The sequence below is a fragment of the Poecilia formosa genome, unplaced genomic scaffold (genome assembly GCF_000485575.1).
Source record: "Poecilia formosa unplaced genomic scaffold, Poecilia_formosa-5.1.2 Scaffold282, whole genome shotgun sequence".
Taxonomy (NCBI): domain Eukaryota; kingdom Metazoa; phylum Chordata; class Actinopteri; order Cyprinodontiformes; family Poeciliidae; genus Poecilia; species Poecilia formosa.
The window spans coordinates 53,251-79,920 of record NW_006800221.1 but is presented as its reverse complement, the minus strand read 5'-3'; the positions used below and the strand labels follow the sequence as shown (position 1 = coordinate 79,920).

At 41.1% G+C, this 26,670-nt stretch overlaps 3 protein-coding genes and 1 long non-coding RNA gene across 6 annotated transcripts; 1 reads left to right on the top strand and 3 right to left on the bottom strand.

Moving 5' to 3' along the window:
• The first annotated feature begins 20 nt into the window (after positions 1-20).
• rpl28 (ribosomal protein L28) lies at positions 21-2,155 on the top strand. 2 transcript variants are annotated; one of them, XM_007571519.2, is made up of 5 exons: positions 21-99; positions 582-669; positions 1,503-1,626; positions 1,778-1,896; positions 2,018-2,155. In XM_007571519.2, exons 2-5 carry the CDS (start codon positions 589-591, stop codon positions 2,105-2,107), a joined length of 414 nt encoding a protein of 137 aa, XP_007571581.1. In that variant the 5' UTR covers positions 21-99; positions 582-588; the 3' UTR covers positions 2,108-2,155. The 2 variants fall into 2 exon arrangements, with proteins under 2 accessions (XP_007571581.1, XP_007571582.1); XM_007571520.2 differs by having other exon boundaries at positions 50-130.
• On the bottom strand, positions 676-10,461 carry LOC107838588 (uncharacterized). The gene is made up of 3 exons (XR_001664680.1): positions 10,450-10,461; positions 8,970-8,971; positions 676-1,122 (listed from the first exon to the last, which is right to left on the bottom strand). It is a non-coding gene; the product is annotated as an uncharacterized LOC107838588 (long non-coding RNA).
• pdcl (phosducin-like) lies at positions 6,547-9,445 on the bottom strand. Of its 2 annotated transcripts, XM_007571522.2 has the most exons (5): positions 9,329-9,438; positions 8,673-8,747; positions 8,400-8,589; positions 7,811-7,992; positions 6,547-7,529 (listed from the first exon to the last, which is right to left on the bottom strand). In XM_007571522.2, exons 3-5 carry the CDS (start codon positions 8,572-8,574, stop codon positions 6,966-6,968), a joined length of 921 nt encoding a protein of 306 aa, XP_007571584.1. In that variant the 5' UTR covers positions 8,575-8,589; positions 8,673-8,747; positions 9,329-9,438; the 3' UTR covers positions 6,547-6,965. The 2 variants fall into 2 exon arrangements, with proteins under 2 accessions (XP_007571584.1, XP_007571583.1); XM_007571521.1 differs by lacking the exon at positions 8,673-8,747 and having other exon boundaries at positions 9,329-9,445.
• A 1,105-nt stretch (positions 10,462-11,566) lies between the features above and the next one.
• Positions 11,567-24,662, bottom strand: LOC103151447 (prostaglandin G/H synthase 1). Its single transcript, XM_007571512.2, has 11 exons — positions 24,453-24,662; positions 24,189-24,272; positions 20,275-20,391; positions 18,519-18,659; positions 18,293-18,436; positions 16,757-16,938; positions 16,560-16,643; positions 15,929-16,175; positions 14,869-15,155; positions 13,531-13,678; positions 11,567-12,334 (listed from the first exon to the last, which is right to left on the bottom strand). Exons 1-11 carry the CDS (start codon positions 24,457-24,459, stop codon positions 11,988-11,990), a joined length of 1,788 nt encoding a protein of 595 aa, XP_007571574.1. The 5' UTR covers positions 24,460-24,662; the 3' UTR covers positions 11,567-11,987.
• Positions 24,663-26,670: the final 2,008 nt, after the last annotated feature.

Here is a 26,670-nt window from a genome sequence, read left to right as displayed (position 1 = left end):
AAAATATTTACAGAACAGCGTTTTTCAATGCGTAAGGATTTCTGAAAAGGTTCCGTGAAGCGGTTTCCGGTCTCTCCGGTCCTTTTCCTCCGCTAAAAGGTAACGTGGTCGCTTTGGCTGCTAATAGCCGGTAAATAAAATAGATTAGTTTTCTGTTCACGATTGTATTTACACAAATAAAACTTGGCAGCTTTGCATAGTGTATTATTACACACTTTTTGTCACAGTAAACGATCTTGTTCTATTTATGAAGTTAAGGATAAACGTGTCAGTATGTTGGCTAACTTAGGCCTCACCGTGTTCTGATGAGTGGTGAAGCTAACGTTAGCTGGTTGAGCTGAACTTTAATGAAATAAACTGAAGGTTAATGCAAATATAGCACATGGACTGTAAGCTCTAACATTATCTAACTAGAGCCTAACATCCGAGTTTAACTAGTCCGCGTCTTGTAACAAGACTTTTTGCTTTATTACCGTAGTAAATAATAATAGCACAGTGCCTCCTCCCATTTCAGAGCATTTGTAGTTAAAAACGATCAATTGGCGTTTAATGTTTCTTAAACAGCTCCGCTTATTTTTCAGGTTCATCATGTCGTCCCATTTGCAGTGGATGGTCATCAGGAACTGCTCCAGCTTCCTCATCAAGAGGAATGGACAGACCTACAGCACTGTAAGTACTTACAAGAATCGACTCCAAAGTGTTTGCCAGTACGATTGTTGTGGTGAAATTGAAAACAAATTGACCTTGAGTTGTTGTAGATATTGTAAGTTAACAGAAAAAATATATATACTGCTTAGATGACCTGGGGGGAAGTGCCTTTATATGATCTTTTCTCAAAATAATTTAAATATATCTGGCAATCCCTGAGTTTGTAAAGGTTCGACTTGCCATTTTACTTCTATTTTAAAGAATCCTAAGCGTTAAATGTATTTTTCTAACCTTTTTGCAATGAGTGTGGTCATAATTTTGCGATAGAAACAGAGGCACAGTGTGAGGCAGTCACTTTAAGATGTGGTTTTACTATTATTATGGAAATACTAGGTTAATCATCAAGCATAACATAAATAATCAGTGTAGCTATTGCTATAAATAGCCTCTATCCACATGTTTTACCTTACTTATCTGCCTAAACATGTTTTTTTTCTCACTTTATCTCAAAGGGGACTCTATTTGAGTTTTCTCACATCAGCACAACCTTTTAGTTCTTAAAGCATTGACTGATCACTAAAAGACGGTATTTTTGAGGTTCTGGTCTCCAGTGAAGATAGATCAATCTCAAAATCTACCAATTCCAGTTTTTTATTGCATCTTTATTCAATTTGAATGTCTTGGTTTTTTTTTTCTTTTTCTTTTTAATTCTGTGTTTCATAAAATCTACAGACACACATGCACAGGTTCAAAAACAGATTTTGTCATTTAGAAGTTGTAGTTAACATTATTTGAGCGTAAATAGTTCATCGTAAGACAGAGAAATAGATTTCTGAGTCATTTTTCCGTCGCAGGAGCCCAACAACCTGAAGTCCAGGAACTCTTTCCGCTTCAACGGCTTGGTGCACAAGAAGACCGTCGGTGTGCAGCCTGCAGCTGATGGCAAGGGTGTCGTGGTGGTGCTGAAGAGACGTGCAGGTAAAAAAAAACAAAAAAAAACGCTACGCATCTTACTGACTTAAAGAAACTCGCTTTCTAATGACGGCTCGTTTGTCGCAGATTTATTGTATTATGATTTGTTAGAGCTCTGTGGTGACCGTGATGTGAAACAACTTTTGTCGTTGCTCAGGCCAGCACAAGCCTGCCACGTCCTACGTTAAGGTCACCATCAACAAGAACTCCCGTGCCACCCTCAACAGCCTGAGGCACATCATTCGCAAGAACAACTACAGGAAGGACCTGCGCATGGTGAGATCACTAACTAACTGTGTTTTTCAAGGAAAAAACTAAGTTTAATACTGGTTTGATTCGTAAGTTGTCATAATGTTTTTGAGATTATAACGGTGGTTTTATTTGTTCCCCCTTCCAGGCTGCCCTGCGTCGTGCCAGTGCTATTCTGAAGAGCCAGAAGCCTGTTGTGGTGAAAAAGAAGCGCACCAGGGCTGTCAAGACGGCATAAACTAATACGCATGAAAAATAAATAAAAGCTTTTTGTTTGAAGAAACGCTCTATGTTGTCTTGAGTCTTCAGTAGTTTTAGGTCTTACATGGAAGACTTCACTGAAGCTTGAATGTCATTTCAGAGATAATTCTTTTGTAGAAATTCACACGTGTAGATTCTTCTCACAATCTGTTGCTTTGAAATGACAAGGTTTGTTATACGCTGCAGAAAATCTGACCCACCCTTTCCATCGACCTTAATTATGTTAACTACATATCATATGAACCTGTATGAAATTCTCATACTAATTATTCTTCAGTAAAGCTGTCATTTATGTAAAAACACAAGCTCTACAATCTGATTCCTTTTATTGAAAAATAAGACACTTGGAGGAAACGTAAGGACTAAATCATAGGAACAGAATGGCAGATATTTTTTATTCTGTTATTTTGTCATTTTCTTCTGTACACCTCACAGTAATGTGACTGGTTTTGCAGCGCGACTACAAATGGATCAGCGAGAACTCGATTGGTTTTACTGACCTACTTCCAGCCAGAGTTTTAAAGGCAGAAAGTTCCTTACATCACTGTTTGCGACTCATTAAACCACCTCCAGCTTGCATTGTGCCCGTCTGATCACTTAGAGACTTTAAGATGGCAGGTTTTATTTTAGCTAACCTGCCATGTGGCAGATGAGGCAAATGTGAGCAGCAGCTGATCAAATAATGCTGGCTTGTATTGATCTGCGCAGTCAAAACAACACATTGGGAGAATATTGCCAATAATTTCCATCATTGAAAGTCCTGAAAGTGCTGAGTTTACTTACAGTATTTAATCATATACATTTCATGTAAATGAGATCGTGCTGCAAACAGGCTTTGTGCTGCTGTGTTCACTGATGGAGAATGATTCGATAGATTTTAAAGCGGCCCCGCTGGCAGCTTTCCACTCACGGCTTTGGAATTAAAGATCCCCCCTCCACCCCACCCACCTTTTGTAAGCTCATAAAACCTCCCTCACCAATCACCAGGGGACACAGATGCACAAAATGAAGGCAATGAGCAGCTGTCGGTGAAGAAATGACAAAGCCTCTGTGTGCTCGGTCATTATGAGTGGACTGAGACTGGCGCTTTTCTTCCTGCCCCTGACCCTGCTAATGCTGGAAGGTCAAGGCTTCGAGCTCCAGGATACGATCCACGCCCTGATAGAGGAGAACATTCACCTCCACGACCAGCTGGAAAACCTCACCCAGGCCCTCAGGGAGCTGAAGCGGATGCTGTGGCATCACACGAATGGTACGCTGCTGTTTTCCCCCTCTAAACTGCAAATATGACGAAATAAACACAAGGATGACTAAATCAGAACTTAATTTGCTTTACATTTTAATTTTAGTGGTCAAAAATGTGCCTCATATTTGGGTTTCTTTCATACGACAGATTTTTCTTTTTTTTTTGACAGAACTGTCTGAAAGCATGAAACTATTGTTTTATACTAACAATATCTGTTTTCCATATTAACTTGATTCTCTCATTCCTTTTCTTCCTCTTTACTCATTCACAATCACAGCATGTGTGTATGCAACAATGCAACTTTAGCTTAAAGTAAAAGTATTCAGACTCCTTCAACAATTTGTTCCTTCACCAATGTGTTTTATGTAGCAGATAAACACAAAGTAGTGCATAATTGTGAAGCAGTAGAAAAACTGCACGTTTTTAACATTTTCTACCAATAAAAACCCAAACGGTGTGGTGTGCCTTTGTATTCAGCCAGTTTTTGAGTTATTCCACTTTTTCTGAGCTAGTTTTAAGTCTAGACTTTGACTAGGTCATTCTGACATACGAACATGATTTAATCTCTGTTTGTATGTTTATTACGCTGCAGTCTCCAGTCTTAAATTTCTTTTTTTTCCCTATGGATCGTTTTTGCTCTGGATCTCTGCAGCTCCTCCAGAGTTAGCCTGACTGCTTCCATTCTTTCTTTATTCATTCATTTATTTACTTTTAACTGCAGCTTGCTGTGTTTCTCATGCAGACCCGGATCATTACGACCACCACGGGCATCACAACGAGGATGTCCAGCACCTGTGGGAGGAATGGTCCCAACACGGTGCGCATGTCTCCAAGGTCTACCGAAATTTTACCGTGAATTGAGAGAGTTGTGTAGCAGTTCTGCTCGCTGCTCTGAGCGTGTCAGCTGCAGCCTTCATTGGCATTGATTTCACGACCACGCAGGCAGCAGAGAGACAATGAAACGTGTTTAGAATCAACTCGACGCACAAAACGAGCATCGCATTATCATATCATATCCCCACTTAGATCCGGTTCCCGGATAATCACAGTGTGCTTCTCCTCCCCTGCACCAGGCATCAGCGCAGAGACCCATCTGCTGCTGGAGCACGCCTTCTGCGGACACGACGTGAACAGCTCAGCTGCTCCGTTCTACGAGGAAGCGGCCCCCCTGCTGCTGGTGCTGCCCTGCCTCACAGTGCTGTACAGCTGCTTGTAGTCATCAGTTGGCCTTTCTTTTTTTCCCCTCCCTCCTCACTCATGTTTTTACTTTTAATGTCAACTCAGCATCTCCTGGCATTGTGGGATTAATCTGGAAACCATACAGTGATTTAATCAAGCGGTTGGGTTTTGTTGCTGCCTCTGGGGATAATCGCTCCCCAGACCCACCCCGATCAGAGCGATTATTCAAAGTACGGATGAGTCGACCTTCAGGATGCATCACCTTCGGATAGCTTTTGTCGACTGCGAAGCTCATTCAGATGTATCATAGCTGCAAGCCTAATTATGCTATTTGAAAAGGGGCGTAACAGTGTCTTGCACAATTACGACGTTATGTGATAAATCGACTTATGCATAAACAGTCCAACAAACATTGAAAATTGCAGTTGTAATATGAAAAAAAAGTTTAGCAAAGCACTTTAGCTATTAATTAAATGGACAGTGTTATGTATTTTTCAGACGCATTGTGCTATTTTACAGCACAATCAAGTAGCTGTTACCTTCAGTTGTAAAAATGCTGCATATGTCAAACATAACTTAAAAAAAATCTGACTTCACAATTTAAGGCCTTGAAATTGGGCCTTTGTCTCTTTAAGGAGCTCCCACTCTTTCTGCCACTCCATTATGCCTTTTACATCATTCTTAGGAGCTTTACCCTGACAACTAGTTCACATGATGAAGTCAGCAGATGGAGTCAGTGTTTACTGATTGCTGCTGCCGCTAGTCTTAAGGAGCTGTGTTGTATGCATTGCAGGGGACGGGGTGCTCTGTGAGGCAGAAGCTTGCCATGGAGACTGCAACTCTGAGGTGGTTGGAAAGATGGCGGTTGGTGAGAGTGAAGCTCGAAAAAGTCGACTTTACGTCATGCGTAAAAGCTTTTTACGAATTACGAATTTTACGTAAAAGCTTATAGATAACCCCTCCATCCATTTTCTGTACGCCTTTGTCCCTTTGTGGGGTCGTGAGGGGTGCTGGTGTCCATCTCCAGCAAACATTTTGGGCGAGAGGCAGGGTACACCCTGGACGGGTCGCCAGTCTATTGCATAGATCAATTGACCTGACGGTCATGTTTTTAGACTGTGGGAGGAAGCTGGAGTATCTGGAGAGAACCCACGCATGCACGGGGAGAAGATGCAAACTCCATGCAAAAAGACCCCGGGCCAGGAATTGAACCCTAAACTATAAATTGTATTTTAAAAATATTTTTGGTTAACTGTATTTAAAAAAACCCCATTAAAGCTATGTTGTCTAATTTGTGTGTTGCTTTATGATTATTTCAGCCTGGGAAAATGCTTTGTATTGTTAGATTTTATTTTTTTAATCTAACATGATTATATTTGCTGGTGTACGAATAAGACAACAAATAGGTTACACTTTTTTCAATCGAAACACCACTCTGTAGGCATACATTTATTTTAAGCCAAAATTGCTAGAGCAACAAAAATGTTAATCAGATTCAGATGCTGTGACGCTCCTGGAGCGTCTCCAGGAGTCACAGTTCTTGCTGTGACTCCTGGAGCATCACAGCAAGAAAATAATTTGCCAATGGAGCTGAAAGACACAGAGGATCCACAGAAACCACAGACAGCACAGAGGCATTTTTGATGGGATTTTACCCGTATTTTATGGCGTCCCAATCCCAACTGGTTCTTTTTTGCTTGACTTTGTAGCCAGACGAGGGTCATTTTGGCCTTCCACAGTCCAGCCATTAGCAGAGCTTATTCCTGTTACTTATAACAGGAAACGGCAACAATGCTACTTTTCTAATGTTCCCCTTCTCTAGTAGGATGGTTTCTATAGAGCTGCAAGCACATCTGGGTTTCTGTTTCAGGCTGTCACCACACATCAGTTTACTAATTAATGCAACTTTCAACTTGCACTTTCCTTCAACAACTTTGTGGTCTTAGCCACTTGTAAAAAAATAAAAATAAAACAAAAAAAGGAGGGGGAGGTGGTTTGAAACACGCTGCAGTTTATTTGAGGGTACAGCACATATAAAAGTTACAAAACTAATAAGGTCAGTCCGGAGGCGAAGGTTTGATATTCACAACATGGATGATAAAACAATGGAATGTGTTGAACACAAGTAGTGGACAGAGCTTGAAGAAAGAAATGAACCGTATGTACAGCAACAGCAGAACTCCTGCTGTGTTTTAAACAGTGATCATAAGTGACATTTACCCTCATCCAAATATTCAGAATGGAATGACGTGAAGTGAATGACTTCTCCTGCCTTTTTTTTTTTTTCTAGCTTTGGTGCTGTGAGGTCAGGGCAGAATCTCTAAACAAGGGCTTCACATAAATAAATATACATGGTCCATGCAGACTGGGTGTGCAGCTTTACCAAGCGGAGCATCAGATATTTACAGGCCTAGTCTATGTCGAGGTCCGAGTCCTCGTCGCTCGCGTTGCTCTGAATGATGGCTCCGTTGCGCAGCGTCTTCGAGACCATGGCGGGCTTGTCCGGCAGCAGGCCGTACTCCTGCAGGAGCGCCTCCAGGTCCACGGCGAAGAAGTCCTCCCCAAGCTGATCGGTGAGCCGCACGAAGTTACCGATCAGGTCCCCTCCTTTGTAGACGAGCAGCGCGGGCAGAGCGCTCTCACGGAACAGCGCGCTGATGCTGATGGCCGAGCTGCGCACGCAGCAGAACTTCACCAGCGGGTACTCGTGCGCCAGGCACAGCAGGCTGCCGCTCATGGCGTCGCAGCCCGGTATCTCCGGCTCGTAGATGTGGATCATGATGAGCGTGCTCTTGTCCTCCTTGTCCAGCGCCTCCAGGAACTCCTCGCCGCTGCCGAGCTCCTGCACCCGCTCGAAGCGCTTCCCGCGGCAGAGCTGGCGGCGCATCTCTTCGATGCGCTGCATGCGGTACTGCCGGAGGAAGTCTTCGTCGTCCTCGTCCTCCTGCAGCATGTTGTACTCCTGCATGGTCATCTGCGGAGCGAGACAAAGCCGAGAAGAGGACAGTTCATCATTTTTTGTCGAATAAAAGTAAATAAAAGATCCGTAGCGGTGTGCGTTTTGTTTGGTTAATTGTGTCAACCACAGAGACGTAAGGAAAAAATAAATAAAAATACGACCAAATCCAAACTTTATTAAGCAGGTTAGCTTACCTTAATGATTTCCTTGCACTTTAATTATTCCAGCTACATTCAGGAGTCACATTTACTTCAATGATTTGAGAAATAAACCAAATCCAGCTCTTTCCTGCTTACTTTGCTTTTAATTTTGTCCTGCAGCTTCTTCTCCTCCTCTTTGTCTTTTTTTAGGTCCAGATCGGAGCGGCACGTCATCGACAGCTTCTTTATCAGTCTCTCCATCTCTTTCTTCTGCTCCTGTTTCTGTTCCACCTCCAGCTGCTTGTACTTCCTCCAGTCGTTGATGACTCCCTTCGGCCCTGAAACAGAACGTTAGAAAAAAATAAATAAAATCAATAAATCCATGTTGTCCTTTTTTTTTTTTTATGCTCAAAAGGCACAGAGCTTCCAAAAGTATCCGGAACCTCTTGAACATTTTATTGGGATTTTAAAATCTTTTTTTTTTTAACACATACAAATCTGAAAAGTGTGGCAGTATTGCATCCTCCAACATACAATAGACTGAGTGCTTTGAAAAGCCTTTTTATTCTTGGTTTGCAGAGAAAATTAAAAGTGATACTTTGAGGTGGGTTGAGTAAAAGTGAAAAAGTTCAGACGTATGTACGAATACTTTTGCAATGCTTATCCAAATGAGACTCTCACACATGTTAAAGTCTACTGATAAAGCAGGACAACGAATAAGACAACAATCCCATCAATCTGTTACCTGTGTTGACAGCACTTCCGTCTGCACTGTAGTCTATGTCGGGCTCAGTGGCGCCCGCATCCCGGATGGTCTTCCTCTCCCCATCTTCATCGTCGTTGTCACTGCCCTCATCCTCGCTGCTGCTGTAGTAGTACTGCAGCTTCTCACCCAGCAACTTGTCATCCAGAGTAGTCATGGCAGCGGCTCAGCTCTGAAAACACGCCACATATGAAGATCAGGCCCTGGTGGACCTATTCCTGTCCTAATTGACAACACGTTTCATAAAAAGTTTACCTAAACGCGTCGTTTATACTCTACTGCAATCCAGACCAACAGACACACAAGCGTTCAGACGACAACAAAAGGTGCCTATTTGGAAAATAGGACATCAGCAGCTCATTAAACTTAAGCTGAAAGGTCTGTTGTGGTGCTAAGATCCGTGTAAAATCCAGTCGGGGAAACAGATGGAGATAAAATAAGAAAGTCATTGTTGACAAATCCCTCTCACCTATCAATTTTTTTTAACGCTTACTACATTTAGCCAAACCAAGAACAATACATAATTTGTTTTATTTACTGTAGTGATAGTACATCTCCAGATTTCTATGGAGTATGTGCGATACATATAAATAGTAGCTTGGCGGCCTTAAACAAACCTGCCGATGTCGAGATAATAGCCAACCAATAGTTCAGTCCACTTCTCTTTAATATAATAGTATAACCCTCTATAAAGAATATATATTAAATTGTTTTATTTCAACTATTCTATGTTGGAAACAGGCCGAACACACTCTTCTTCGGAGAAAAGAGAACTTAGCTTTATTAGCACTGGAAGCTAGCTAGCTTTCATTTGTTGGGCTCAAACGAAACAACCAGCTGAATTTCTTTCGTGTAACTGAAATTGTATATGTTTACAAAACTGGTGAAACTTCTTATTTATAACAACTTACCTGAAAATACCACCAGAAACCGCTTTAAAATAGCGCCGCTTATTCTGTTCACTCTTTAATCTGTTTAGTTTAGCTCCCACAGGCCACGCCCCTTCCGATGATGCATTTAGGGAGACTTGGTGAATAAGGAATATTGAGTTCAAACACAAAACAGACATACTTTTTTTGTAATTGTGTAATCATGGCCAATAGTTTGAGACTGGACGAGTATTAGTTTTCCCAAACTTTGCTATTTCCTCGATGTGGGTTATTTTTTTTGTCCGTTATTTCTTCTGCAGTTCAATATTATTTATTTCAAAAGCTTTTAATATGAAATCATAACTAAGAAACACACACTTGCTTGAAGTAATTCCTGCCCAAGCTCTGCACTGACGGCAAGCAAAGCTTTAGTGGAAACCTATGTAGGCAATGCGTCTGGTCCTACCTGTAATGGATTGTTTCTTTGCAACATCATTAGAAAAAAAATATATGCTCATTAATTTTACAAACAAATAAAGGACGCAAATACACAATGAAATTATGGAGTCTGAAAAGAGACAGATTTCAAGTTTGCGTGATTAGAAGCTCAGAGAATATTTCACTGCCAGTCAGAAAGCTGCTTACTTTTCTCCACATTAGGATTAGGGCTGCAACAAAACATCAGTCAAAATTTATTACTTCCAGAAATACACGTCATTTTTATGAAGAGTCATATTCAACTTTTTAGCAAACAGATTTATGTCAGTGGAAGTAGATTTAATATTTATCAGAACTGAGCTAACAGACCATAACACCCAAAATGTTCCACTTTTATTTGGTTTTTAAAAATGTTGGATTCTGCTTTGGGTTGGATTGGGAGGATGGGGGGTGACGTCTACAATTTTTATGTCCATCTTTGTTTTGGTTGAACTAGCAATGTATTGTTGTCTTGTTCCAAAGGTCATTAATCGTGAAAGACAATGCTGCCAATGTTAGGCGTTTCTTCAAGAAAGAATTAGATTCATAGATATAAATCAGGTCACATGGGACGATTCTAACAGCTTTTTTCCCCCTTGCTGACATGTTTTATTCAAAGTTCATTTTACTCTCAAATGTCCTCAAAAGTTTACTCCTGAACAGTTTTCAGTAACTTTCCACAGAACATTTGAGATAGTCTCTACTAGATGCCCCACTATAGTAAAGAAAAACTGCAAAAACTGTTTAATTGCATGTAATTTAGATTTTACTGGAAGCACTTGAAGGCAACACGGTTGACGTTGTGGGATGAGAATTTGCTGCAACCTTTACATGTAGTTAGAGCTTTCACCCCTAGAGGGCAATGTGACCATAAACCCCTCTACGTGGATATTTTCTTACTACTCTTATACTAAAAGTAAAAATACAAAGGATAGAATGAATTTATGACACATATTTCTAAAGTGTCCCGGCTATAAAAGAAAAATACATGGGAAAAAAGAAATGAAAAATAAAAACAGATGGACAGAAGAAAGGAATAAATGAATAAAGGAAGAGGGTGAGGAAAGGCAGAAAGAAAAAGGAAACAGGGCAGAACAAAGGAAGAAAGGGATAAAAAATAAAAAAGGAATGAAGAAGATAAGCAGACGATAAAGAAAGAAAGTAAGCAAAAAGGAAGGAGTGAATGAAGGATAGAAAAATAAAGAGGAGAAAAAAGAATGAACAAAGGAAAAGGGGAAACAAGAAAGGAAGTAAGGAGACAAGACAGAAAAGAAGGAAGATGGATGGGAGAATACGTTGAAAGACGAATTTTTGACAATGTCTTGAATACAAATATTTTTCTTCTCCCTCTCTCTATTTATATACTTTTCTTTATCTACACTTCTCCAGACCTGGAAACGCTTAAATCAAACTCCAGACTTCAATCGTCTGCATAGGAGCTACTTGCAACCAAGTCACACATCCAGATCTTTCCTTTATATGTTCTTACAAAAGGCGCATGGTGCCAGTAACAAGATTTGTGTTGACTCAGCCTCGCTCTAAGACAAAACAAAACAGTTTCAGCCATGGTAGAGAAACATCCTATAAAAATGAGCATGTGTTGTCTTAAGATTTCCATAGATCACTTTGTCTCTAAAGACCTTTATCTATCGCAAATGGTTTCCTAAAGTGTTTTCCATCCTTTAATGTAACGTTGGTGTTTAATGTGACCAATCATTAAACCCACACCCACGGTTATTGTGAGAGGCTTCCGTTCCCATCACGACTCCAGGCCAGAATAAATACTGATTCAGTGCTTTCAGTAAATGGAAGTTGAGGGAACAATAGATGTCACCTTCCAATCTTTATTCATGGATAACAGCACATCAAGTGGCTATAGTTTTTATTCCAAAATAAACCATGTACCAACAAATACATATCTATTTTATTGGACGGTCCAAACTTCAACAACTTTTCAGTCTGTAGGCAGAAAGCATTTAATAAAAAACACATGTTTGGCTCCTCATTGATGTGATCGTTCAAGTGTGGGACGCGCTGCAAGCGAGTTTAGTAACAGGAGAGTTGGATTTCACACAGAGCACTGGGCTCTGTAAAGATCTGTAGTGCTGCTAAAACAAGCACTGCTGTTTTCTCCAAACTGATATCTTTGCTTGCTTTGTGCAGCCAACTGGTGTAAAAAAAAACAAACAAAAAAAACTCCCCCTCCCCGGGGATCTGCACATGGTCATAGCTCAGTGCTTGGTTCTTTCCTGACTGGTTTCTCCTCTGCTGGAACACTGAACGCCACGTAGGGACACGTCCGGGAGTTCAGGCACACCAGCTTCTTCAGAGTGGCCGAGTTCACGATGTCGAAGCCGACCTTGCCTCCGAATGTGCTGGGCTTCCAGTATTCTGGGGAGCATATGGGGTTACCCAGGAGGCCTTTGAGGGAAAAGGGAGCGCCCATTTCCACCATGCTTTCTCCGAATATAGTCCCTGGTCGAGTCTTCTCCAGCAGTAACCCGGGGTAAAATTCAAGAGCGTCGATATCCCCATAGAACTCCTCGAGGGCGCTGGCTATCTCCTCGTTATCTGCAAAAAAAGGAAAAAAAAAGGACCAGAAGTAACACTTAAAATGTACACTGATAGTACGGTAGGAGGAAGATGAGTAAATATGTCAATCTGACAGATGTGTGAATGTTAAGGTGCCAGATCAGTATAATATGTAACGCTTCAGAAGGGTACAGAAGAAGATGCTCTAAAATAGTTTAGCTTAAAAGACAATCATGTGCTAGAATGCCCTAGTCAAAGTCCAGACCCAAATCGAATTGAAAAGCTATCAAGAAAAAAAAACAGAGTTGCTCTTCATTCAATTTGACTGAACTTGAGCAACTATGAAAAGAAGAAAGAGCAAAGATTGAGGTGTGGAAAGCTGATGCTTACATAAAAAAAGACAGTCAGCTTTCCTTTATTTGCATAAGATTTTAAAAATAAAGCATAATTTTCCTTCTACTTTACAAGTTAGCATCACTTTGAACAGCTGGTTTTAGTTCCATTAAAACAAGCTGGGACTTGTAATGTGACAGAAAGTGTTTGAGGAGTACAATAAAAAGCTGTCAGAGCAACACAATCATAGAAAAACTCCTTTGCACAGGTCAAATCCCAAACCCGGCCATCGACATTAAATGAAGACTGATTTTCTTCAATCCTTCCCCAAATATGACGCATGAAAGAAACTCAAACCTGGTTTTTTATTTGTTGCCAGGCTATAATATTACCGGAGCATTTAGCAGCAAGGCAGATGCTCCATTGCACTTGTTTTATGTGCTTTTCCTGGCTTTTCCCCATGAACAAAGTTTCAAAGCTGCATGTGTGGCGTTGGTGCTCTGAGCATTGCAGCACCACACACACACACACTCTTTCAGACATGAAATCAAGAGAGCTGCTGCTCTGAGTCTGACCTTTTCTGGCCTCTCAAAGAGAGCACTGTCATATTATGCACCCTCAAATATTTTGGACCCTGACTATGGTGGCCAGAGTTTTTTTTTTTTTCAGCCATAAATCTTACTCGTTTCTGGAACTATTTGAAACAAAGACAAAATGTCTCCAAATGATTTTTTCGTCAAATCTTAACATAAAATCCTAACGGTTCATCTCTCCTATTGCTACGGTTTGTAGGTCAACAGCCTTTTGCGCGTGTTTTCACAGACTCGCAGAAAGCTGCAAGGCTAGTTCCAGGTAGTTTGCACTTGGAGTTGCATGGGTTTCACAACAGCCGTCTGTCTTACCGGTGAAGTCTCTGAATGATGTGTATGGCTCGAGGTTAAAACGCTTCCTGTACTCGTTGAAAGGCTGGATCCGGAGCTCGCGGGACTCCTTTATCGTTCTCACGGCGACTTTGGAGACAATAGCGTTCATGTTGTGGCCTCCACCAATCTGCAGATTAAAAATATTAGAAATGTGTACAATTGTAAATGAATTGCTTAGTTACTTCTTGCAAGTCTTTTATTCCGCATTATTTTTCCCTAAAAAAACAAGCAAACAAAAAAGTATAAGAACAAAATCTGAACTATTTGTCAGTGAAATTTTAGTTTTATCCTGTTCTATTGTTCATTATGCAAGTCAAGTATTTGGTTTACATTAAAACCAAAATACTTTTAAATGTATAGCTTATATTTACATACTAACCATTGGTAGAACGGTATCAGTGCCTTTAACATTCAAATCATATTTGGATACCATGAGATTTTATTGATAGCGTCAGAGGGGTGGTGCAATAAACTGTGGGGTATTTTTCTTGGCACACCGGAGTATCAGCATTGTTTATAGCCTGCAGCCAACACTGTATCTATGGATCTGCCGATTGCTGCTTCCAGTTGGATAATTCATCATGCCACAAGATAAAAACGACCTCCAACTGATTTCCTTATGAGTTTCCACAGTTGCCAGGTCTCCATCCAACAGAGCATATTTACGGTGTGATGGAATGGAAGATGTCTGTGCAGACGACAAATCTGCTGCAGCCACTCCAAAAATCTCCAAAGGGATTTTTTAATTTTAGACACCTTGTTGAACAAAGGCTTAAGACAGTCCTGAAGACTGGCCCAACTTGTCATTATCTGTGCCTAATAAATTATTCAGTGAGATGCAGAGACGCATATCATACAAAAACCGTCGTTCTAGTTTTGTTGTTCTTGAGCAGAGGAAAACATTCCAGGATCCACTCGTATGAGATCTGGCATCCTCTTGAGGCTTACTTTGGGAAATGTCCAACAAAGTAAAACAACTTTTTCAACACCCATTTTTTTTAACACATCATGTCAACATATTATTAGTAATAATGCAGCAAAACAGGAAACAATTAATTAACGTCCAACAGTATTGCAATCAGTTGCTTGCAAGACTTGCTGTCACACAAAAGCAGACAAACTAAAATGTTACACGTTGTGTACAACCACTACAAACAACCTAAGAATGTTTTACAGTCTGCAGAAAAAAAGGAGCTTAGAAACATGATGCAAACAAGAAAAAAAAATTTTTTTTAATTTTTATTCTTATGCAATGTGGTCAAGAGTTAAGGAAACCAGTCGGAAGTCGTTTCGACGTTTCCTTCAGATCGCCGTTACCTGGCCGGCAACCTGCCGAGAGAAGGCATCCACCAGTTTCTCCACGCCGTAGTGTGTCAGGACAGACGTGTTGAAGAGGAACTGCGCGTACGTCAGCTCGTCTCCGTCGATGTGGAAGGTGTCGGGCATCAGCGGGTGCCAGTGGTAGAGCTGGCTGAATTCCAGCGCGATGCGGTTCCCGTACTGGAAGTGGGAGTGGAAGAGCAGGGTGGGATCGAACTTGAGCTGCAGCAGGTAGCCGCTCAGGTGCTGCACGTACTCCTCTATCACGATCCGTATGGTCTCGCCTGGAAATCAGACGGACGGTGATGGGCACCGCAAGTTCTGCACTCTGGATTTAATATAGTAGCTTTATGTGTTTGAAATCTTCTGCTTAATTTTGTACATTCACTGTGAAAACTGACAACAAAAGCACATAAAATGAAAAAACAAAAACAAAAAAAACAATACTCTAAAGTAGTGCTTCCCCACCCTGGTCCTCAGGGCACGCTGCCCCACATGTTTTAAATATTTCCTGCTTTAACACACCCGATTCAGATGACTGGAGTTCAGGGAAAACATGTTAATCAGACTTAAATTGAAATCAGGTGTGCTGGAGGAGGAAAACGCATAAAACATGCAGGCCGATGCGCCTTGACAACCAGGGTTGGAGAAAAAAAACCAAACTGCTGAACAAGCACATCCTGCTCGCTGCTTGGTTCTCACCCAGGAGCAGGAAAGGTGTTTCAGTCTCTGCTAACTGCACAGAAAGCTGCCTGCAGGCAAGAACTGATGCATTTAAAGGCTGTGAATGAAAGGTGGGCACGTCTCTTCCCAGCAACAGAGTCTGAAAATGAATGTTTTACACCTAACACCGGCGTGCACATGGTGAAATCCTGCAAACAAAATCCACAGTCTGTGTTTCTGTGTTTACTGACCATTCTGAGCTAATCACACCAACAATAAATAATTATCAAAAGAGTTCACGTCCGTGCCATTCGAGGAATAAGGAGCAATTTCTATACGTGAATAATTCATGTAGACTCTAGAATAAACATGTCTTCAAAAGTGTCGAGCTCACCGATGACGATAAGGCGGGTCGTTTGGAAGAGCTGCTCATCGTCCCAGGTCGGATGCTCTGCTTTCAGGACGTCACAGACTCTGTTGTGCTCCCTGAGCCACAGTGTGGCGTACAAACCCAAACCAGGAAGGAGCCCGAACACCTCCTGACCAATGGCCATCTGTCTCTCCGCCGGCACCCCGGGAGGGTAGCTCATCCTGATGGGAGCGTCAACTACAGATGGAGGGTACATTTCTCCATCGACCAACTGATGGAGAAAAACAGGAATTAATTATGACACGGTCCATGTCTGGTAATTAGCTTCCCTGTTTCTGGCGACATGAACGTTGTTCGGCATATTTTTTGATCAATTGTACTTTACGGAAGCGCATTACCAAGATACGTATCACGTTATAACGTGATAGCGCTCGAATTTTTTTTTTTTTCCTGCGTGATAGCAATGCGCTTCCGTAGTACTTGGCTAAGAATCAGGAAAAAATAATTTTGACAAATAGAAAGTGAAAACACTGCCCTGAATGTGTTAAAAGACACGACATTATCTTATTGGTTCGATGCAAAAGCAACTGGAGAACTGCAACTATTATTTTCTGTTCTGATCTTGTTCCATGTGTTCCAACGCCGCACGTCTCACCTGATATTTCAGTTTTCCGTCTTTGAAAAGCCGGAGGTTGTGCTGACGTTCCAGGTTGTCTCCATAAATGTGGCCCGCATCCACCTGCACAAGTAACAAGATGAAACACGGATTAAGAGGAGGGAAATTTAACACACAGCTGACCAAGATCGGATTAAAATACTTTCTAAAAGGTTTGTTATTTTTCGCGGACTGACCCCGTGTGACAGAGCCTTGGTGAAGCCCAGACCCATGCGGTTGTAGGTCTTGAAGAACTGGTGGGTGAAGTGCTGAGCAAAGAAAGCAAACATCATATTGGAGCCCTGAGGGTCGGGCCTGAATGTCCTTCTTTTCAGCAGCTTCTCAACCAAAACCTCCGGGTCCGGGAGGCCTTTTTTGCCTGAATGAATTGAGAGAGAAAAAAAAAAAACACAAAACGTCACACACAAACATACATTTATTGGTAACATTTAAAGTTCTTCAAATAGGTGAGATTGTGAAAACATCTTTCATTCAGAGACTTCTATACACGAGCCTTTAATTTTTCTCTTGTCAGCTATGTTTTTGTTCTAGATTTGGATGTATGCTTGGATTTTCAGGCACACATCCGAACGGAAACTTGTGAAATCTGCTTCCTGTAGGTTTAGGATCAATCTGACTGACATTTGGAGAAATTCATAACTTCATCCACCTTAAAAAAATCTCTCAATTTCACCTGAAGAGAAGTAACCCCGGTTTCACCTTGGATGTGATGTTTTTAAGGTGATGTTCACTGTAGTTTTTGGAATTGTGTCCCATAACTTCAAGGCTAGATTCATTAAACCACAACACATTTTCTCACAAGGTGCTGGGAGATTTTAGTCAGGCCTGGATTTATTTTTTTTTCTTTCTTTTTTTGAGCAATATGTTTCGTTCTCATAACCCCTGGCAAGTCCATAGAAAATATGGACATTTTTTTTTTATCACGTCCAACACAAATAGTCCTTTATGTAAAATCCTGCAGCTCTTTCCTTGTTGATGTTGGCATCTTGAAAGCCTCCCTGACCAGTTTCCTGCTTTCCTTTTCAAAAAAATCTCGGAAAAGTATCCAGTTTTTGCTATGTCACCATTGTCCCACTTTTTCTCCAAATCTCGATGTCCAACTTTGCTGAAAACAATTGTTCAGATTTGTTAAATTTCTGCAAAAGGCTGCAAACAGGGTAATATATATATATATATTTAAAATCCAACGAGAACAGCTGAGTTTTATTTCGAGTTAGTCAGATTTAAAATAATAAAAACTCAAGGTGACTGAATGCTGAAAACGAACTGAATGATTATTCAGCAAAGTGTTAGTTCAATAGTGAGCATATCAAGACACCCTGGCCTTTCCCCTCACACATTTATCTGTTTTCCAGTTGAATTGTTACAACCCCTCACTTTGTGTGATGTCAAGTTTAAAACCAGTTGTTTTAAACTTCTTAAATATCGCTCCAATTCTTGATATGTACAAGTTTAGACCAGCAGAAACTTTTATATGGAAATTTCCTGATCACAAATCTGCTGTATTCGAATGCCTTGTCCTCTTTTCTTCACCACCTGAAGAAAGAAAGGTGAGAAATTTTCCAACATGTCATATCACACAATTACTAATTAAAAGTTGCTCGACAGTCCGATCAACTCAAACTCAGAGAGCACGTGTAACAGCTTAACAGCGTGCATGAACAATTAAAAATAAAACTCCTGCTGACAGTCCTCAGCGCCTCAGACCTCACCTTTGACCCCTAGGGGCGTGGGGCAGTCCTCAGGAACAGGCGGCAGGATCCTAGTGTAGTAGCTGAGGTTGTAGTAGGACTCCCAGCTGATGTAGTTATATTTTGAATTGAACGTGGGAGGACTGGGGATCAGGTTGGACCTCACTGTTGACAAAAGGAAGAGAGCTAGCATAAATAAACGCTGTGCTCCGTGACCCCAGCGAATCTGTCTAAACGATCATCTAACCCGTCAGAACCAGCCGCATCAGGACGTTCCGTAAGAACGTGTTGTTGATGATGTCCCACAGCCAGTGGAAATGGGTGAGAATGTAGTGCACCACATCTGGACTGGGCCTGAGGAACCGACGCACCCGGGTCCAAAGTTCAGCTATGATGAGGGGGCAAAAAAAGGGAGGCGGGGGGGAAAGAGGAAGTAAACCCACTTTTTATTATTTTTTTTATTTCAGTGTAAATGAGAACAACTGGGAATGTGGAGAGGAAATGTGCTTTACGTAGCTGAGTCATTATGTCATAGTCCATCAGGGGCCTTTGTAAGCCTTAACAGCTGAGGCCACCCACATCTCTGTATTCACCGACTTCATAAACTGGGTCTAAAAACATGGTAGCTCATTCTCGTTATTGAGCTACAAATCCTGAATCCAGGATTTCCCTGTCAAAAAGATAAAACGCCTTCAAACCACAAGATCAACATTGGGCATGTTTTCCCAAGGGCTCTTAAGCACCAAAATGTAACTTATGGGAATCCTGCGCTTCATGAGGAGATTACTTTGTACAAGAATTAAACTTATCTACCATCTTGGACCCCAGGGAACATGAATCAAAGGATTTTATTTTAGCATTGTGCGTCGGGCGGCACAGCGCGTCCGCTGAGGTGCTCTCCTTATTAAAAAGCATCAGTGTGGAGTCTGTCTCTGCTCTACAAATAATAATGAAATAATGACCTAAGTCAGACACTTACAAAATGTGACATACGAAAAAAAACAACAAAAAACCAAAACGTTATTTCCTACATGTCTGCTGCGGTCCCTTTGATCATGTGCCGAGATTTGTAACATACTGCAGCTGAAATGAGGTATTTCCATTCACTGTATGAAATGCCACATCATAGTTTCTCCTTTTTGAAGTCAGACTAAAGTCTTCCCGTCTGACATCAGTTAGCATTGCGTGCTCGGCCATAATGACAGCCGCTACATCTGGAGGAAAAAGAGGGAAGCTCCTAGCCCTCCCTTGTCAAATACAAAGTGAGGGGTGTGACGGCATCCGTTCTCCATTGTGTGTGTGTGTGTGTGTGTGTGTGTGTGTGATGCTCTTCATAAAAGAAATCACATCATAAAGGATGTGATTTCTTTTATGATAAAGGATACTGTATGAAAATATGGCTGTAAAAATGGTATATGCAACCAGTGACTCCTGCAAACACGACTCCACCGGTTTTCTGAGGGAGAAAGGGCCAGGATTCCCGGAAACATTAAGGGAAAGTCATCCAAAAAGTCAGATCATAAAAAAGCTATGTAGACGTTCACACCCAGCCCCTCTCCTCTGGCTCCTTTAACTCTGCTGGTCTTTTCCTTCCTCACTTCCCTCTCATTTTTCCCCCCCGCATCACCATTAAAAGTAATTGTTGCACTTTAAAAATCTGTCAGTCTCAGAGTTTGCGTAACCCCTGACTGCAAACCGCAGCAGGGTGACTGTTTCGTGGAAATGAGAAGCAGACCAGTTCAGGCCTCTGCAGAAGAAATCAACAGATTAACTTCTGATCCAGCTGCTCTCCTGCTGGCACTTTCACCAAATTTTCCCCAAATATTTGGTCTAGACAAGGACGGCTTCGACTCCGTGAGCCAGGGAGCTTTGTCGCAATATAACAAGAATCCATCTTGATCCGTAAGCGACTCTTTGGAGAAAACACGGGTCTTGAATTCCTGAGCAGTGTAATAACGACGGAGGAAATGAGAGGAGGCCCTTTTGAAGATGAGTCGACTCACGGACGGTGCAGTTTTCTCCGTAGTATCCGGTGTGAGTGCAGTCACACTCATACTTGTCCTCGCCGTAGCGCACGCAGACGCTCCAGTGCTGACACGGGAGGTAGCAGCATGGGTTCACTGTGGAAAACAGGAGGAAAACCAGAGTTAAAAACTCTCCCATCTGCTCATAAAAAAGAAGGTGAATCATCCAGTGGTTATAAGCAGTCCCTGGCACACACTGCTGCCAAAAAGGCTAAGTTTTTGTAACATAATTAACCAAAATAAATTATTTCAAAAATCTTTCCGTTCTGAGACAAACACGCTGCATTAATGAACAAAAAAAAAAACACATTTTTAAAAGCTGCAGTAAACTGGTTACATAAGTAAAACTTTGTTGGACCACCCTTCGAGTCCTTTCCAGGATTCATTCTTGCATGCATGCCACCAACTTTACAGAGTGTAATTAGGGTAAATAAAGTCCAGCTGTTCTAGTGGGATTTTCCTGATATTTGCTCATTTGCAGCTTTAGGTAAAGTCCAGTTTGTAGAGAGGTTTGTTTGTGCAGCTATATTCCCTCAAAAGACAAGATCATCTTTTGAAAACTACATTTTGTATTTGCTCGAGTTATATAAATAACCTTCTTAACAACACACCACATCACTAAAAAGCCCACTAAATCCATGGTAAAGCAAGGTGGCGGTACCATCATGCTCTGGGATCACTTTTCTTCACTAACTAGACTTTAGTGAAGCGGAAGTGATATGCAAGTTAAAAGAGCAACACACACAATAAAAGGTTACACCAGAATTAAAGGAAATGTCAGTCTATCAACACCAATCGCTGGAAAATCTGTAGCGTCACCTGAAGAGGGCAGTGGTAGAGAGAAATCAACCCTGGAAAAAAAAAAAAAGTGGGAAGCCTAATGTTGCCAAGTCAAGCTGTGGAATGCTGATACTCCAAACCAAATAACACAGAATGCTGAGGTTGCAGCCACAATACAGGTGGGAATTATTTTTGAAAAGATTCATCATGGTCAATTTCTTTTTTCTGTCACAAAAATAAGGCAACATGATAAACACACAAACCTTTTCGAACCATCACATGAAGCCAAAGGGTGGGGAACAGAAATCAGGCACTGTTGTTGCTGCCTCTCTCCATGTGAGCAGTTCTCGTTACTTGACACTAACTTACTTCCTACAGCACCATCTGTTCGGGTCAAGCCTGCCATAACGCTCCCAACTTCACACACAACAGATATGTTTCGGAGACAGATGTGAAGTCTTATGAGCTTCAGGGATTTGTCTTTTAACCCTCAACAGGATCGCACTCTGACTTTCCTTTTGTCCCCTAGTTTAATTAAATTACACTTTTGTTCGTAATCTAGTAAGACAATCTCGACCGTGCGGGAAAACAGAACAATAACTGTGTGCAAAATCAGATAAAAGTACGGTTAAAATCGGTGTTTAAAAGGAATTGGATGGCTTCTTTAACATACTTGTGCAAACATGAACGCCTTCATTTAAAGCCAAGACTATTTCAAGGGAAAACTTCATTAATTTCTAATGAATAAACGATATGAAAGGAGAGTACAAGACGAAAACTGGACACAGCAATGTCAGAAGTTAGTTTGATTTAAAACAACGTATTTATTTGGTTTTGGGGCTTGCAGACCATTTCTTACACATCATGTCTGACAACTGCAAACAGAGAAGAAAATGATAAACTGTGACAAACCAACTACAGTACGTCTGCTAAACAATGTTATAAAACGATGTGATTTATTTTCCTGTTGTTTATTTAAGCCAAACTGTAAACTCGCCAAGTTAATCATGACTGGGTCTCATGTAACATTAACTCAGATTCAAATCGGTTGTAATTTATAGACCTCTAAACCAAAGTTCTGCCATTCAGACGGCGAGAAAACGTTTTTACTGTGAGAAATGTGCAGAGGTTCATGGCTGAAAATCTTCCCTGAGCCTGCAGGTAGACGACAGCCTTACGACTATTACTTTACAACCACAAACCTCTGGGGGTTGAGAGTATGCGTGAAATTGAATGAAAAGGATTTATTGGTTTTCAAGTTTTTTTTATGTAAAAATCTGAAACATGTGGCACACATTTGTAATCTAGAAAAAAAAAAGTTTAAGGGGTATAAACACTTCATCCCACCGTAAGTTTCAATGTTTCTTTCTGTTTTTTACTTGGTTTATGTGAAGCACAAACTCAACAGCTATGCCGCAGCCAAACATTTGCCCACTCACGCTCATCTTTGCAGAACTGCCTTGGAACAGTACACAACATTCCCACACATGAAACAAAATGTATTTATTTTTTCCCCCCACTTTAGTTTTCTTTCGAATCAAACAATATCAACACAATGAGTTGATTAGTTCGCTGCAGTGGCGCCGGCACCCCGACTGCGTTACCTAACAGCTTCCTACTGTTACCAGTCGGTGCATTCAGACAAGCTGCAGATTGATGGAGGATTTAATGTAGCGGAAGATAACACACACTTAGGAATAATCATTAACTTTCCTTTTTACAAGTCAAGTGAAGCAGGCGGCGCATAACACAACCCACATGAAAAGCGCATTGTTTGTCCGTGGAGAGAAGAAAGGCGAGAAACAAAGAGGAGGGGATCGAGTTTCTGTGGCAATAATTAACTGGTTCACACAGGCTTTTTGTGGGATGACGGAGACTTTTGTAAATCATTGCCTAAGGCTCTGCATCACACTGCATGACTCTGTAGGTACGCTCACAGTGAGAGATGGGTGGTGAACCATGAAATATCCAAATACTTCCTATGTTCTGTGAAGGTGGTTTTATGCAGTTCACTGTTCATGCAAAGATACGCCGCCACCATAACCCCTCTCTCTGAGCCTTATCAGAACCAGGAATCACACCTGACAGCTATATAAACTCGACCGAAGACCATCTGATTTCTCGGGTCAAAACGGATTCGAATCTTGTTTTAGCTTGACCTGAAATGAACCACAAACACGAATGAACCACAAACTTCTGAGATGAGTTGTTCCAGGTAAAACGATCCAGAGCGAGATGGCACAGGAGGCGTGAGAGGGGGATGTGTCCGTGCAAGACGGACTGGAAAAGTCTGACTAAGATGAACAAATACTTGGAATTTCCCCCCCAATACCGAGTATTTGCTAAAAGCTGAAATTGTGCTTGTATTGTGATTGGATGAATGACATTCAGATTTATGACTATTTGGCCTGAGGTATTTTATTGATTTATTTGTTTATTTAGAAGATTTTAAGAGAATGCGCTGTCAGAGTTTTGCATGTGATTGATTTGCTTGGCAGTAACTTTCATTTAAACATTCCATAATTCCTAAGGCAGTGATTCTGTTTACAGATTGAAACACATCAGATTAAGTCAGGGCAAAACAAATGACGATAAGTAGATGATGAAAAAGATTTTCCTTTTGTTTTTGATTTCAACTTTCAAAAGAAAATTAAACTATTCATGAAACCAACATTTTCTCAGCGACAATCTCAGTGATGTTTTTAAATAGCACCAGAATCATGTTTGCTTTAATTTCAGAATTATCCACTTAGTTGGTTTTTGAACAGATATCCCTCTGTGATGACAATCATAACATCAGAACCGTCCCCCCTTTGGTGTTCATCTTTCTTAAAAGCTTAAAAAGAAAATTGCATCAAACTTACACATGCAACTGCATCTGATGCTCGCTAAAACAGCAGGACTCTCTACCTGCCAAGACATGCCTTTGTTTTCTTGGCTCCAGGAATGTCTGATACCCCTACACCAACCTAACCTGCCATGTTCAGATTAAGAACTGACAAAACCAAGAGGGATCACGAAAACAAGAGCTCCGCTTTAAACTCCACGTGTGTTTTCCGAAGCTCCTCTGAGACTAACATCGCAGGTTTATAACCCACTAACCTCCTACCCACCTGTGCTGGTCGTAACCTCATCTCCCCGGCATCTGGGCTCCCACAGGAGCAAGAGAAGAGCACAAACCGATCCAAGGATAGAGGCTTTGGAGAGAGAGGGAGGTAGAGAAGGAGAGAGAGAGAGAAAAGAAAGGATTAAATCAGTTTTAACAACTCAACACATGGCGAAAATAGAGGTAATAACTACACTGACCATAGCTTGAGATCCTAATGCATGCTGATACAAGAGGGGCACAAACGGGGGCTGCAGCTGCATACGCTTACCTCTCATTACAGCAGCCTCAGTTCAGGAGGATGTCATTCCAATTTATAAAAACAGCAGGAGAGGTGCAATAATACAGCAGGCAGGATGAGAGTCAGAGGAAGGAGACTCAGCAGCTGAAGGACAGAGTGAGAGCAACTGGACTAGCTGTCCAACAGGTCGCCTCCCATTTCTGAGAACTGCTGTCCCACCACCTCCCATCAGATGGGAAAAGAAGAGACTGAAAGGTGGCCGCTCTTTATTGCCTCCTGCTGGTGGAATGTAATGAGTCTCACCCCTTCTTCCTGGAAAATTATTTATTGCCCAATAAACCAATAAAGTTTTGGGGTTTTTTTTAGATTCCCATTTACTGCACTTTTACAAACATTTTCTCAATTATTCACTAACCTTACATCAACTAAGTGCATGTGAAAACCAAAAACATAAGGCAATCTGACATGTCCTTCAGGAAACCAAACTCCTACCTTAAAGTCTGGCAACTGCAATCATTGCAGCAATCTATCACCACTCAGCAAGACAGTAAAATAGATTGTAGTCTAAGTAATGGGAACAACTTGAAACTAGAGGCTGGCCAGCAGCACCGCTTTGCCAGAGGTGGAGGAGTGTGCTGGTTGTGTAAAACAGAGAAACCAGGCACCAGTTTGCAGAAGAATGTTGGGAAATGCTGCTGGGCTTATCTGTGACCGAAACCAGACCAACGTTATGGGTTAAAGGTCAGCGTGCCAGATCTCAATAGATAAAATATTTACATTTGTTGAAAACCATTAGCATCTTTATGTGTAATCTGTTGGTTCCTCGTTTGAAGTAACGCATCTGGGTTTTTTTTATTTTTTACTTGACCTAACGTTAGGTCACTTTGGAGGCAAGTTGCTTTTCTTTTATATGGATGCCTCCGCTGACATTTTCCAGCCTTACTCATAAAATTTAATCATTTGACTCACTTGTAAACAGACGGTCATCTTCGGAGAAGTTTCAGCATTGTTTGGTGCTTTATAAATATTTGTTTCATAGACTCCCACCCCGCCCCCAAAAAATTCATCTCCCAGCTGTATTTTTCCAGATCGCATAAACATGGCTTCTGCCTCAACCTGAAGGAAATTCATCCCTGGCAGATATGCAAGAGCAAAATGCAGACTCAACGTCCTCAGCTCAGCAGAGCAGGGATGTTTTCTCTGCCTGTTGAAACAATTTCTGCCCAAAAGCTGCTGCTGGCTGCATGAACTGTTAGTGTTGCGCAAAACAAATTCTGTGTCCAGCATCCAAATGGAAACGGCTCAAATCATAAATGGATGACTTTACTCAAGAGATCCAAAGTCAAAAACTCAATTACAGAAACCTTTCAAGGATCAGTAAACTGTTATACTTTATTTTTGCCAGATGAGATTTAAATTCAGATTTAGAGCTTTACTATAACTGTAGGTCTACAACTAACAGTGTTTCTGAAACTAAAACGACAAACAATTATGCTGCATGTCAAACTTTAATTGTACATCTACAATTATAGTAAAGATGGAGTACAAAGGCCTCATTACAAATGCTATTTTGCTCAACTTTAAAGTATTAACAGATAAGCCTTTATTTGTACTTTTAGCAGACATTTTAGATTTTTACTGAGACCACTTATATTTTCAATTTAAAAAAAAGATACATTTCATTAGCTAATGATAATTAGATGTGACCCATATAAAGATGGGACCAATGAAAGTGTGTTCTGCACTTTCATTGAGATTCTCAGGAGTGAATCTGTCTTAAATGGATAATCAGATTCCCCTTTCCACAAACAGTATGTGGCACTTCTAAGACAGAAGGAACACATTAAGAATTCAGACCTTAAAATTTAATTTATCTCTTAATTAAAGACAATAATTTATATTTACTTTGAAAAACATACTAAATGCAGCAGTCTAACATCAAACCTCAGATTCATCCCCTATGGCAGTGTTTCCCAACCCTGGTCCTCAAGGCACACTGACCTGCATGTTTTAGATGTTCCCCTGCTTCAACACACCTCATTCAGATGATTGCAGTTCAGCAAACACCTCCTAATTGAAATCACCTGTGCTGAAGCAAGGAAGCACCTAAAACATGCAGGGTAGTGTGCCTTGAGGACCAGGGTTGGGAAACACTGCCCTATGGAAAGCATTTGGGCTCAATCTCCCTCTACAACATGTAATCCATGGAATGATAACTGGACAGCACTGAAAAAGCAAGTTATCTTCA